Genomic DNA, 14,520 nt, shown 5'->3' on the forward strand with positions numbered 1-14,520 from the left:
TAAGCCCTTTGTGACATCTTAATTACAGGACCTAGGTCTATTATCTTCTATCAGTGTAGCCTATTCTCTCCATCGTCTGCTATGTAATTGCAGGCCGAGGGGAGGCATTGAAGTGCAGTGACCTACACGACCAGAAAGACAACGGTGATTATCACGTGCAATACAGCACACAATGCCATCAATTTATAAAACATAGATAAGCTACATGAATACACGACAAGCACGACAATAGTATCTAACCTTGTATGTCCATTTAGACAACATTTCGGCCTAGGGGCTCAGGATGCTGATGGCCAACGGCCTTGGAATTCTGCAGTAAAGAAGGAGGGGCAGATTAGGCCTTCTGTTGGCCAGTGTTACATACTTGTGACGATTGGCTAGATTGCCTGTCATCAGATAGTTGCTCAGAATTCCTATTGGTCAATTCAGTGGTCATTGGGCGGGTTTACGAGGTCCATGGTTTATCAGCTTTGCTAGAATGGGGCGCTGCGATCACTCACACCCACCGGCGCTTCTTCATAGGCGGAGTGGTAGTGTGTAGAGAAGGAAGTACTGCGGCAGCCAACAGAGCCGCGGAGGGAGATCCTAAAAAACCAGAGCAGTGCGGCTTCTTAGTTTCACCGGTCTTTTACTGCAACTATCAGAGCGCAAGAGAAGGACCCGCATCCTCGCGTGATGCTCTGCTTGAGACCGCAACATTTCATTTGAAAGACGTTTAGGTGGAGGGGGAAAATACTGTAACCTTTTGGAGGTTAGAGACACAATCTGTTTATTTAATCAATTAACCCATTTATTTTATAGAAATTTGCTTGACTGACGTCTTTGTCGCTTTCTTTCGTTTTTACCTGAATAACTGAATACAAATCTTTCTTACGTTTTAAAAGGCAATACCATTTTGATATAATTCCACCTGAGGGGCTGACACCTCTCAAGCTTTGCATCACCTGAGGAGAGAAGCCTGACTGCGCCAACATGGGGGTAAGCCCGGCGTCTACCAACTTTACAACTGCCTTACTGATGCATGAAAGTTATCAAATGCCTCGAAAACTGTTTAAAACCCCAGATGCTGACGGGGAAGGGCACCATACTGCAGTGTCATGTTTTTTCTCCTCTGGAAATATTTGAGTGACATTGACTCCAATGCGGATTTTTTTTAGGCTATATAGTCTACGGTCTCATAGACTGCGACAAATTGATGTGACAAGTAGGCTAGAGCAGGCACAAAACAGCTCTCTGTAATGTCTACTGCAGTTGTAAGGTTTCAAATTGACAATGAATTGGTCAGAATCTACTGATGGAATAATTTAATGTCATGTACTGTAATTTGCTGCTGTTTCCTTTGTTTCTCATACACTATGGAACGAACAAGTTAGTGATAAAAAAATTATTGAATGGTCTCATTCAGGGGTTTGCCATATGCATTAATATAGGCGATGGGCTATATTAGGCATATCGTGACACTTTGTCTATAACCTTGCCATGGTAATCGGTTTATTCTGACAGCCGGCTCTCGTGAGAGAGAGAGAGAGAGAGAGAGAGAGAGAGAGAGAGAGAGAGAGAGAGAGAGAGAGAGAGAGAGAGAGAGAGAGAGAGAGAGAGAGAGAGAGAGAGAGAGAGAGACCACTGCGTATAGGTTTCACTTGGCATGTCACTGAGGGATTTCAATGAGACACAATGTTCTGTTATTCACCTGCCATTATTATTAGCCTGTATTTGATGATTTTAGAATGTGTGGCTGTGTATTCGAATGGGCGCATGATTACAGTATCCCCTCCCCCTATTGCCCATGTAAATTATCCTCGCATCATCGCGACCTAATTGTCTACTTCTTTAAATCTGCGATAGTGCAGGTAACTACTTCTACGCAACATTTGACGATAGTCAGCTAGTGTAACATAGGAAACCCTATCCTAGTCTACCTGGCTATTGAGGACATTGCGTATGTCGGTATGGTATGCGATGCCTGAGCGCACTGAAGCCTCGGTGGCCCATGCGTCATAATGCGGTTACCGGGAATAAGCGCTTCACTAACTTTTTCCCCCTTTAATTTGTGACAACAGGGACGCGATAATCGTTGACAGTGAATACACACGATATATTAAAAAGATGTCCCGTGAATGCTGGGTGATGATACATTTGGGACTGGATTTGTAAGTGAATAGAATGCACACGAAGTTCTGACTCCCTCACTGCGTCAAATGGGGGATGCGGCCCGGCGCTGGATGATATTTTGGAAAATATCACGTCTCAATAAAAGTATCGATTGAAATAACACCATAATAACACCAATGTTTTCACTGTTTTGTAAAGCCAATAATAATTTGACTATGAATAGTTCTGTAGGAACATTTCGAGGTGATGCTGCGACTGTTGTTGTGGACTGTTGCGCAATTTCTGCCTCATCATTTATCTTGAGTATATGAGACTTTAAGATTTAATCCCCGACTCGGTTCTGGGTGTTGATTTAATTTGATGACATGATGCCACACCATCCCAGTGGCTGATGAAGCTGGATCGCCCACGGTTACCGAACATGATTGACACCGACAGAGCAGGCACGAATGATATCAGCTATCTCCATCTATGACCTGGGTGGGCCTTGGAGGCATTTCTCCCAGTCGAAGTCTGCTGTGGAGCGGCGATAAATGAAGCAGTCGTTGGTGATAGGCTATTCATGAGGATGCGAGAATCATCCGTAGCAACAGGCACTGCGTCAAATGGGATGGAGTGCAAAAGGTGCTTACGCACGAACCACTTCCGTGGTAAAGTTAGATCAGCCCGTGTAGCCTATGTGTAAATGAGACAGGGGGTGGGGGTCCTCATCCGGCGCGCAAATAAAATATGTGTGGGACCTCTGATAATAATTACATTTTCAAATAATTGGAAGGCATATGTTCTTTACCTTAATCCATCTCACCCCTATGATTATTTAACAACATATACAAGACATTCTGCGAAGTCGATCTGGCGCTTGACGCGCTGTGCCGTGGCACTGCCAACTGCCTGCCCTCAAGGCCGCAGGCTGCCGCGTCAAAATGGGGGCGGTGCCTTTTAAGTGGAAATTCCCTTTAAAAAGCTGTGATTGGCGGACTCGGGGAGTCACGCAGAAAGGGATGTTTTACCAAGGGATGTAAGGAAGCAAGCAAACACTGAGGCTAAGTGTCAGGGGTACTGAAGACAGGCAGACAGACAGACAGCCTTTTTCATTTGTCACACCAATTGTGAGCAATTAAGGTTGCTGATGTGGTGAATGTGTGTATAGTTGCTCTGGTACAGTCAGTGATGTGGTAACCTAATGATGCTGAGAGAGAGAGGGGGGAGAGAGAGAGTGAGTGAGAAAAAATAAATGGGAGAGGAGAGCAAGTGAAGATGGCTGCACACATTTCACCTTCAGACACATGAGCCATAGCGAAAAAGGAGGGGGAGGACAGAGGGGGGTGGGTGCAGGGCGAAGGAGGGAGGGGGATGAGATGAGTTGTGACTGATCTGCAAGTGTAGAGAGAGAGAGAGAGAGAGGGAGGGCTGTATCCTGTTGTGGGATAATGACCTGAGTTCACATTGCCATGGCTCCTGTTTCCCCTGCTTGCCTCTGCTCTTGGGGATTGGTTACCACAGAGACAGGAGGCAGATGGGATGACAGGACAGAGGGGAGGTATAGGTATTCATCCCTATGGGATACAGAGAGGTGGTGGGGGATATCAGGGAGAGCTCACTGGACAGGGACTGAGGAGCATGAGGGAGCACTCCTTGATATCCCCCATCATCTCTCTCATTGAAAGGGAGAAAGGGAAGTGATAGACAGTATAAAGGACGGGCATATTGGTGTAGGTGGTGTGGAGATAAATCATTGCAGTGGCAGAGAGGTGTACACTTGGCGATCCCCTTAACTGGCCAGGTGTACAAGGACGGGTATAGGAAAGGGTAAGGGCGTAGGTATTTAGGTAAGGCTTGCTTGGTCATGATGGGACAAGGTACACTCTTAGACAAAATGGTCCCAATAGGGTTATTCGACTGTCCCCATAGGAGAACCCTTTTTGTTTCCAAATAGAACCATTTTTGGTTTCAGGTAGAACTGTTTTGAGTTCCATGTTGAACCCTTTGTGGAAAGGGTACCACATGGAACTCAAAAGGATTCTACCTGGAATCAAAAAGGGTTCTTCAAAGGATTCTCCTATGGGGACAGCCAAAGAACTCCTTTAGTTTCTAGATTGCACCTTTTTTTTTCTTAGAGTGTAGATGTAGCTGTGGCCCAACCCAGTGTTTGGTGCAGAGTAGCTAGCTCACTCCCCTCCCCACTGCATCTGCAGTCATTCGTGTCCTGCTGCTGAGTCTGGAGGGTTTGCGCAGTGCACTGTATGTCGACCGAGCCGTCCTGGGCATCCTACTAATGATCAATGTACTAGTGGGATATTCATGAGGGTTCTGTCCTTAAAGAGTCATTTGGAAGGACATGGTTTGAATGTTAGTCTTCTAGCATAGCTAGAAGGACCTACTTTAAGGGTAGGGTGATACATTTACATTACATTTAAGTCATTTAGCAGACGCTCTTATCCAGAGCAACTTACGGTAGGGTAATAGGGTATTGTGTAAGTATTTGATTGATTGTAATGCAAGATAGGGCAGCCTGGTTAGTTAGCATTGCTGCAATGTTCGGGAAATGTTAAGTGGGGGTTTGCAGAGTGAGAGACAGAGGGGAGTTGGGTTCCCTGCCAACACAGTCATTACTAATTCAGTGTCCTCCCAAGCTTGTTTTGTGTGTGTGTGTGTTTGTGTGCGCGTGTGTGTGTATGTTTTCTTCCCCCTTTCATTATCAACTACGTCAATTGAATTTGTCTCATTACAATATACAGAAATGCTTAATTAAATGTATTTATTTATCTCAATTCTGCCCAAATGACATTTCCTTTCACAGACTGTGTCACAGGCAACACAGTACTTCAGAGGCCAGAAGACAAAAGAGTACACAGAGCAGGAGTTGCTATGTGTTCTCTGTCACCTAAATCATCTGCATTAAACACAGAATATCCTCAGGAAACCCCTCATAGGAGAAAGAGAGAATCTACCGTTGTCCCTACAAGGGCCACTAAACACTCAATATTTACGATACCAATCTAGACAATGCTATTCTCACTGAGGAGCACACACACACACACACTCACACTCACACTCACACACACAGTCACACTCACACTCACACTCACACTCACACTCACACTCACACTCACACTCACACTCACACTCACACTCACACTCACACTCACACTCACACTCACATCCACGTACATGTACACCAGGGTATCCGTTAGCCGACTTTTGGCCGATAATGCTTTTTAGTCTTTTCATCGATGGAAATACCAGTCGATGTAAATGCATTTGACCAGTCATGCTTACTGGTCTACAGGTTCATTTGCATAATTTAATGGAATTAAATTGCCGCAAGTATTTTCGTTAGTCGTTTATCTCAAGCGCACAACATACAGATACAGAGCCTATGAGCGAAAAAATCTGTCCGACAAGTGCGAAAGCTGCTGTTACAGATTCTCAAACAGCTCATTCGTTGTTTCTGGAGTGAAACGTGTGCTTTTATAACATTTCTAAATGCAATTGCATGTTAAAAACAGTTTTGATGGCCACGATTAAAAATAACTACTATTTTTATTTCTGAACTGGTAATTGAAGCGCGCTTCCCATTCGCCATTCAAGTGCGCCACTTTTTCCTAAAGAAAACTCTGACAATGCACTCACAATGGGTGAATGGTATACACACTGAGAGACAAGGACACATGCAGACTCTAAACTGGAGCACAGCTGCCTGCCAGGATGAACAGATCAGGGGATGGACAGATGGGCATGGGGGAAGGATGAAGGGATGAGGGTAGGGGAGGACAGGTGGGGTAATGCCATAAGATGGGATTTTGTTTTGGTTTTGCTGTTTTTTTCTAGAAGGGAACACAAATTATTTGTCAGTGAGAGCTAAATTAGGATACAGGACATTTGGTGTGTGTGTGTGTGTGTGTTCACATGCACATAGATACTCCGTGTATAATTTCTGCTATAAGCAGAGGTCATGACCTCAGGGTCTGGCTGGAATTCCATACCTCTGAACATCAAAACAATTTAATTGAATGTAATATAACTGTATTTATATACAGTGGTGTAAAGTAAAAATGTGTGAAGTAAAAATACTTTGAAGTTCTACTTAAGTTGTTTTTTGAGGTATCTGTACTTTACTCTACTGAACAAAAATATAAAGGCAACATGCAACAATTTCAACCATTTTACTGAGTTACAGTTCATATAAGGAAATCAGTGAAGTGAAATAAATAAATTAGGCCGTAATCTATGGATTTCACATGACTGGCAGGAGCGCAGCCAGGGGTGTGACTAGGAGGGGATACGCCCACCCACTTGGGAGCCAGCCCTCCCCCTAGTGAGCCAGGCCCAGCCAATCAGAATACGTTTTTCCTTACAGAAGGGATTTTGTATAGACAGATATACGTCAGTATCATCAGCTGTCTGGCTCGTCTGGTCTCGGACGATCCCGCAGGTGAAGAAGCCTGATGTGGAGGTCCTGGGCTGGCAGGGTTACACATTGTCTGCGGTTGTGAGGCCGGTTGGAGGTAATGCCAAAAATTTTAATGCCAAATTTTCTAAAATGACGTTGTTAGAGAAATAAACATACATTCTCTGGCAACAGCTCTGGTGGACATTCCTGCAGTCAGCATGCCAATTGCACACTCCCTCAAAACTTGAGAAATCTGTGGTATTGTGTTGTGTGGCAAAACTGCACATTTTAGAGTGGTCACAAGGTGCACCTGTGTAACGATCATGCCGTTTAATCAGCTTCTTGAAATGCCACTGCTGTCAGGTGGAAGGGATCTTGGCAAATGAGAAATGCTCACTAACAGGGACGTAAACAAATTTGTGCACAACATTTTTGAGAAATACGTTTTTTTTTGTGCGTATGGAACATTTCTGGGATCTTCCATTTCACCTCATGAAACATGGGACCAACACTTTACATGTTGTGTTTATATTTTTGTTCAGTATATTTATATTTTTGACAACTTTTGCTTTTACTTCACTAGATTCCAACTGGGTACATTTTCCACCACTGTTTATATATTTATTAAAATAAGAAAATCACCATTTGAGAAGAAGTTGGGCATCCAGAAATGAAATTAACTGTCATTGTGACAAAAAGCAACACCAAGTATTTTACAACCAAGACGTGTCTTGATATGAAACCATTTTTAGATATGCACCTTAGAGGCTGCTGCCCTATATACATAGACTTGGAATCACAGGCCACTAATAACGGAACATTAGTCACTTTAAAAATGTTGAAATAACGTTCACATACTGCTTTACTCATCTCATATGTATATACTGTATTGTATTCTACTGTATTCTAGTCAATGCCACTCCGACATTGCTCAATCGAATTCCATTCTTTTACTTTTCGATTTGTGTGTCATTGTGAATTGTTAGATACTACTGCACTGTCGGAGCTAGGAACGCAAGCATTTCGCTACACCCGCAATAACATCTGCTAAATATGTGCATGTGACCAATAACATTTGATTTGATTTTCCTATAGTTCTTAATGCACCGATTTCCCCCGTTTCATGATCACTCTTTAATATGGAGAAGAACGTCTCTACTGGAAGTTAGCCAGGGAGAGTTACTGTACTTGGTGTACAATACAGTAGTCTAATCAAGACAAGAGCAATCAGTCTAGCTAATCCTACTAGCATGAGCCTCCAGGCCCAACCACCGACCCAGCCCAGCCCAGCCCCCCTACCCCTAGGCCATGCCCCCTGTGGCTACCTAGCCCTATACCCCAGGGCTGTTGGAACCAGATGTCCCTATCAAATCAAATTGTATTTGGCACATGCGCCGAATACAACAGATGTAGACCTTACAGTGAAATGCTTACTTTTACAAGCCCTTAACCAACAATGCAGTTTATGCCCAACAATGTTGTACACACTCCCATATAGTATATAGTTCATATAAAGGCCTAAAGCAGTGATATTCCAGCTTTTTCAGCGGGGGGGGGGGGGGGGTCACGTTTTTTCCGCCAGAATTTCTAGGGATGCCACCCCCCCCCCCAATAATTTGTTGTGACCCCATCCCATCCCAAATCTAATAACACAACCTGTACATGCAGATTCTTACATCAACAAATCACATTTAATTCATTGCATTTTCATCTCCTATCGAAACGAAAAGAAACCAATAAATACATTTACTCAGTTTATTCACAGCAGGACTGAATGGACATATAACTGTCACCATCACTAGCCTCCGCCCCCACACCTTCCCCATTGGCTAGGATCCCTTCACATCAGCCTACCAACTAGTAGTGTCATGTGGGTCATGGCTGGCCTGATAGGCTTACAAGAGATGATCAAACTATATTGGGAGAAGGATGTTGCACAGCCATGATACAGCCAGATACTGTCACTTATAAAGTGTTGTTATTCACCACACACAGGGCACAGTTCGTGAGGATTTGTCTCCAATGGCACCATATTCCATACATTAGTGCACAATCAAAAGTAGTGCACTACATTAGGAAAAGTATGGGTCTAAAGTATTGCACTTCATAGGGACTAGGGTGTAATTTGGGAACCACTCAAGGTAATGAGGTTTATAGAAATTATTTCAGGAAGTGTGGAGAAATCTATCTACCGTCTTAGTCAATTCAAGATTCACACACAATCAAACTGTTTTCCTGCAATAGTTACTATTTCCCCTTTTGTAGGTTCCCTAAAACGGAAACCCAAACAAAGCAACTTCTTCCCGCCTCTTGTGAAACCCCTCACCTCTCATGCATACCAGGAGAGGCTGGGATGCCACGCCTCATGCCCAAGCAGGTCCATCACCGTTAGGGGGGCATGCCCAAGCCTGTGTGCCCGAGACAGACAGACTGACAGACTGGCATGCTCCTGATGGAGGGTATTGGCTACTGTGGTTCACTGCAGTGTGCAAGTGTTCAACACATATGAAACATGCCCCGTTTTCACTTCACTTCAGAACGAATGAGTCTGATTAATAACTGAGAAAACATTACATATAGGACATTGTCTGTTTTAATATCTCCTCCTAGTCTCCTATTTTTCCCTTCTCAGTTCCTATTACCCCCCCCCCCCCTCCCCCCACTCTCTCTGTCTGCCGCAGTGCGTGTTCTCGCTGCACAGACAGACTGTAGCCACCTCGACAATGACTCACCTCTGCCTAGCTGTTGGCAGGCTTATAGCTTGCGCATATGAGAAGGTATCTTGTTCTTTTTTATAAAGATACACACACACACACACACACACACACACAGACGTGTTGGCTATCTCCTCGAATGTCCAGTTACCGAGGCATCAATTATAACTGAGCGATCAGATCAGGGGGATCCTACAGTACAAGGCCACCGCCCACCACTAAGCCTCGGTCACCATGCCAACCTCCATGGTAATGTGACCTCCTAACCAGGCGCTTAGCTCCGGGAAAAAAACGGGACAAAACCAGAACAGAACATTAGAACCAGACAAACCACAGCAGCATGACATCGATAGAATGTTTCTCGTTTCTTCTTTTCAAACATAGTGTACACACACCCAATGATGTTCTACGATCCTCTGGTAGATTAGCACGCTAGTAGCCTTAGTAATCTGCTCCAAAGTGAATGTGCCTGTCTTCCTTGTTTCCGGGCAGTGTCTTCTACTTGAAAAGATTAGAATGTGTGGAGGAGATGCAGGTAATATATACTGTAGCATCTGTCTGGTTGTTAAGTCACCGACACCAGTTCCTCCAGTCTGTGTCTGTCAGTAGGTCCGTCTGTCTTTCTCTGTCCGCCTGTGTGAGAGCTAGTGGTTGTAATTTCAGCCTGCAGTCTCTGTTTCTTCTCTGAAACAACATCATTGAATTGCATTTCGCCCCAACAACAAATGGTAGAAACAGACCGGCAGACAGACCTACAGATAGACAGACAGATGACATGTTGTATTGAACAATGAGGAACAAAACGACGCCCTCTAAATGTTTTTGCTTGTAACCTAGGCGATGGTCGTGACCTCGTAACCACAATGAAGAAATCTTGCCACACAGCTTGAGGGTTGTGGGTGAAAGGAGAAGCTCGGGTTGTTCCTTGCGTGTCATGAAAGATAGAGTGGCATTAGCCCACACACACATGCCTGCACGCATGTTAACAACCCCACCACACACACACGGTAAAGGGCCAACATCCACTTTCTGGGTCGCAGGTTGTCAGGCCGCGACCCTGCAGGTGGGGTTGTTTGTTTTACAGGGTTATAGAACAATCTGTTAGAGTGGGATCCCAGTCACGCTGTCACTCACTGATATACACAGCCTGAGTCAACAGACAAAGAATAGTGGTCAATATCTAATTAGTGGTGTGAGAGAGAAGAGCTCTCCCTCCCTCCCTCCCTCTCTCTCTCTCTCTCTCTCTCTCTCTCTCTCTCTCTCTCTCTCTCTCTCTCTCTCTCTCTCTCTCTCTCTCTCTCTCTCTCTCTCTCTCTCTCTCTCTCTCTCTCTCTCTCTCTCCTCTCTCTCTCTCTCTCTCTCTCTCTCTCTCTCTCTGTCTCTCTCCCACTGCTGTCTCTCTTTCCATCTGCCCCATCACTGTCTTTCTCTTTTTTTCATTCATCTCTCTCTGTCCAGCCCTCTCTTGTAATGCCTGTTTCACCTGTCTCCGCTCTTCCAGTGTTTGTATTAGCACTAAATTGTGTGTGTGTGTGTGTGCGCGCGCGCGGGTGCGTAATGAGCAGGTGTGCTGTCAGACCTAACGATGTACAATGTAAGTGCATTTCAATGGCCCACTCAGTGTTAGCCATTGAAAAACTTGCCTAGCTAGAAACTCCACACCTTGTGTGCCTAACCCAGACCTGTTAGCTTATCTGTAATATCCACCCTACACTGTTTGGCTAAAGATGCTTATCTCGAAGCCAACTAGAGTATTTAATGTGCATGTTATATTGAAGTACACACACACACACACACACACACACACACACACACACACACACACACACACACACACACACACACACACACACACACACACACACACACACACACACACACACACACACACAGAGGCAGGCCAATCTCAAAGAGCATGAGTAGCTCTTCTATCAGTCTCTCCTTTGTTCTGCATTCGGCTCTCTAGGCCTGTCTGGTCTTGTTGCAGCGAGAGCTCACTCACATTCTCGGTTGAGGACATCCACATGCGCACGTGTGTGTGTGTGTGTGTGTGTGTGTGTGTGTGTGTGTGTGTGTGTGTGTGTGTGTGTGTGTGTGTGTGTGTGTGTGTGTGTGTGTGTGTGTGTGTGTGTGTGTGTGTGTGTGTGTGTGTGTGTGTGTGTGTGTGTGTGTGTGTGTGTGTGTGTGTGTGTGTGTGTGTGTGTGTGTGGGAAGGTTGATTTTGTGCACTTTGTAGTCAACTTGTGTGTTGTTTTGTGGGGAGTTGTGTTCGGGTCGACTGTTTGAACCAATCTCCTCAGGGTTAGTTTGTGTTCAAGGGAGACTCACTCTACTGTGTTCCAGTATTACTACTGTAAATCAGGGGCAGAGTGGAGACCTGCAGTGTTCACTATAAATCCTCCTCAAACCTTTCTGACCACAATGAACCACTAAGACTGGTCTCTTTTACACGTGGAGGATTCTAGGCATCTCAAATTTCTCAACTGAACTCGCGTTAAGCACTGGGACTTTCAGTGGCAGGTTTACTCACCCATTCATGGCATTGTACTTCGTCAGTCAAGTGTGTTTATCAGGGCGTGGGAGATTAGGTCATGTGTGTTTAGCTCGGTATAGGCTATTTACTTGGTTTGCGATGGACCAGGGCAAAAATAAAAACTTGACTTGAATGTGTATTTGCCCTTTATTATTCAGAATAAATTAACAGGTAGGTGTCAACCACACCCAAAGAAGGCCAGTGTAGGTGCAGGCTTTTGTTCCAACCAAGCAGTAACACAGTTGAAACCCAGTCCAACCTAGGCAGTATGCCAAGCTTGTTAGAGCATGTCATCTTGACAATAGCCACCAGGGGGCTCCCCTGTGTTTCCTTGAACGCGACACCGTACAGTCACTTGATGATGATGCTAGAACAAATAAAAGTGACCATATAGTCAGAATGGATGAGAAAGATTGAGCTACATTTTCTTAATTAAGGGTGATGGGTGTGGTAAGAGACAGACAGATTGCCTTTTGGATGTATTTTGGACTCTGTGGTCCTTTAACCCTTCTGGTCCTTCATTACATCACTGATTGTATTGATCCTGCAGCAAGGTCAGTTTCCTTGATGAGTTGGCTGTGTCAATGAGTGGCTTTTCCACTAGAACCCTCCTGGGAGCCATTTTTGTCTCTCTCTCTCTCTCTCTCTCTCTCTCTCTCTCTCTCTCTCTCTCTCTCATTCTGTCAACTGAGGGACTCTGGTCAGGGGCTTCTGTATTGATTTGAGCATCCGTTAGTATAAACTTGAGCTAATGCAACACTTTGTGCTCTCTAGAAGAGAGACATCTGTCTGTGTGTGTGTGTGTGTGTGTGTGTGTGTGTGTGTGTGTGTGTGTGTGTGTGTGTGTGTGTGTGTGTGTGTGTGTGTGTGTGTGTGTGTGTGTGTGTGTGTGTGTGTGTGTGTGTGTGTGTGTGTGTGTGTGTGTGTGTGTGTGTGTGTGTGTGTGTGTGTGTACGTGCATGTGTGTGTGTCTGCCAAACTGTTTCATATTCAACACATCACAGTCACATTGATGTATCCAATCTAATTGAATAGCTATTCATCTAATCTAGGGGATCCCGAGTGGCGCATCGGTCTAAGGCACCGCATCTCAGTGCTAGAGGCGTCACTCTGGTTCGATTCCAGACTGTATCACAACCGGCCGTGATTGGTAGGTCCTGTAGGGCGGCTCACAATTGACCCAGCGTCGTCCGGATTTGACCGGTGTAGGCCGTCATTGTAAATAAGAATTTGTTCTTAACTGACTTGCCTAGTTAAATAACGGTTCAATTTAAAAATATATATCTAATCATTAGAGGTTTTGAAGACTGAGAGAATGCACTGTATCTGCACTGTGTTTCTCTTTCAGGGCTTCTGTGCCCCACCACCAGCTAGTGTGTGTGTGTGTGTGTGTGTGTGTGTGTGTGTGTGTGTGTGTGTGTGTGTGTGTGTGTGTGTGTGTGTGTGTGTGTGTGTGTGTGTGTGTGTGTGTGTGTGTGATTGTGGAGAACATACAATAGTCGCTGTTGACATAAATGACAAATGAAGCAGGTGGCCAGTGGATACAAACTGATAGCGGGTCCCCGAGATGAGACAGACACTGCAGTAAAGCCAGACGGTCGTTTGATCCTTCTGTCTGTGATCTCTTGTGAAGATCAAATGGGTATCAGAGAAAATAATGAAGTCCCTCTCCCCATCTGTTGTGTCTGGTGCTTTAACCATGTTTCTATTTAAATAATAGTGAAAGTACCCCCCCTAATCCCTTCCCCCTCTCTTACTGTCCCCCCCGCCCAGTATGGGCGGTCGGACAGTTACCGCGTTGCTACCTCGCAGGATAAAGATGGCAAATCTTCTCCCAGCAAGAAGAACAAGAAGGGGAAGGACATGGATGAACTCAAGAAAGAAGTACCGATTGTAAGTGACTGGCACACAGTGGAACACACACTCTGCCCTACTCAAGGGGCACGCTGGGCACCCCCATAACTATTATTGAAATACTAACATATGCCTCTCCGTAAGTTAGAGTATGAATATTGATCGAATACTGTCAGGGTACCCCCCAAGAGTCAATGTGTAACTGGAACACACACTCTCTAAATAGTTTGGAAAAAGACCTTAAAGTGAATGATAGTAATTAAGTCAAAATCCTCCTAGTTTGTTTTAAATTCATTGTTATGATATTTATGGCATATTCTCAATGTTTCTCTGTTTCTCTCTCCCACACAAATACACATACATATGCTCTCCCTCTCTCTCTCTCTCTCTCTCTCTCTCTCTATCTCTCTGTCTCTCTCTCTTTCCCTCCCTCCCTCCCTCCCTCCTCCCTCCCTCCCTCCCTCCCTCCCTCCCTCCCTCCCTCCCTCCCTCCCTCTCTACCTTTCAGACGGAACACAAGATGTCCATAGAGGAGTGCTGCAGGAAGTTCAACACCGACATTGTCCAGGTGACTCCTCCTACTGTACTGTCCCATAGAGGTCTGTCTATGTTGTACCATGGAGATACGAGATGTCCTGCCGAGTCCTGCTGTGTCACTGACAGAGCCGCTACTAGGCCACTAGGTGGTGGTGTTTTACTATTTTACATTCACTCATGCCACACGGTCGGTTTGTTTGAGGGGATCAGTTTGAGCAACATTTTAATGCCTTCTAAGACTTCGCAAGACCCCTTATAAATTATATATAATAATATAAATCTCAATTATAATCTTATAGTTATCCTTACTACGTTACAGCCTTTTTGAGTCGGTTGAAAATGTTCTACGTAAAGACAACACATTTTAAGCCTCATTA

At 44.8% G+C, this 14,520-nt stretch overlaps 1 protein-coding gene across 2 annotated transcripts in view; it reads left to right on the forward strand.

Moving 5' to 3' along the window:
- Positions 1-508: 508 nt before the first annotated feature.
- The window catches only part of LOC124005438 (sodium/potassium-transporting ATPase subunit alpha-3-like), a 26,907-nt gene continuing 12,895 nt past the window's right edge, over positions 509-14,520 (forward strand). Inside the window, exons 1-4 of one of the 2 annotated variants that reach the window (XM_046314705.1) lie at positions 509-751; positions 885-978; positions 13,526-13,645; positions 14,115-14,174. In XM_046314705.1, the coding sequence (XP_046170661.1) occupies positions 973-978; positions 13,526-13,645; positions 14,115-14,174 (186 nt within the window). In that variant the 5' untranslated portion in view covers positions 509-751; positions 885-972. The remainder of the gene's footprint in view (positions 752-884; positions 979-13,525; positions 13,646-14,114; positions 14,175-14,520) is intronic. The other variant, XM_046314706.1, reaches the window with a different exon arrangement.

The sequence above is a fragment of the Oncorhynchus gorbuscha genome, linkage group LG19 (genome assembly GCF_021184085.1).
Source record: "Oncorhynchus gorbuscha isolate QuinsamMale2020 ecotype Even-year linkage group LG19, OgorEven_v1.0, whole genome shotgun sequence".
NCBI lineage: Eukaryota > Metazoa > Chordata > Actinopteri > Salmoniformes > Salmonidae > Oncorhynchus > Oncorhynchus gorbuscha.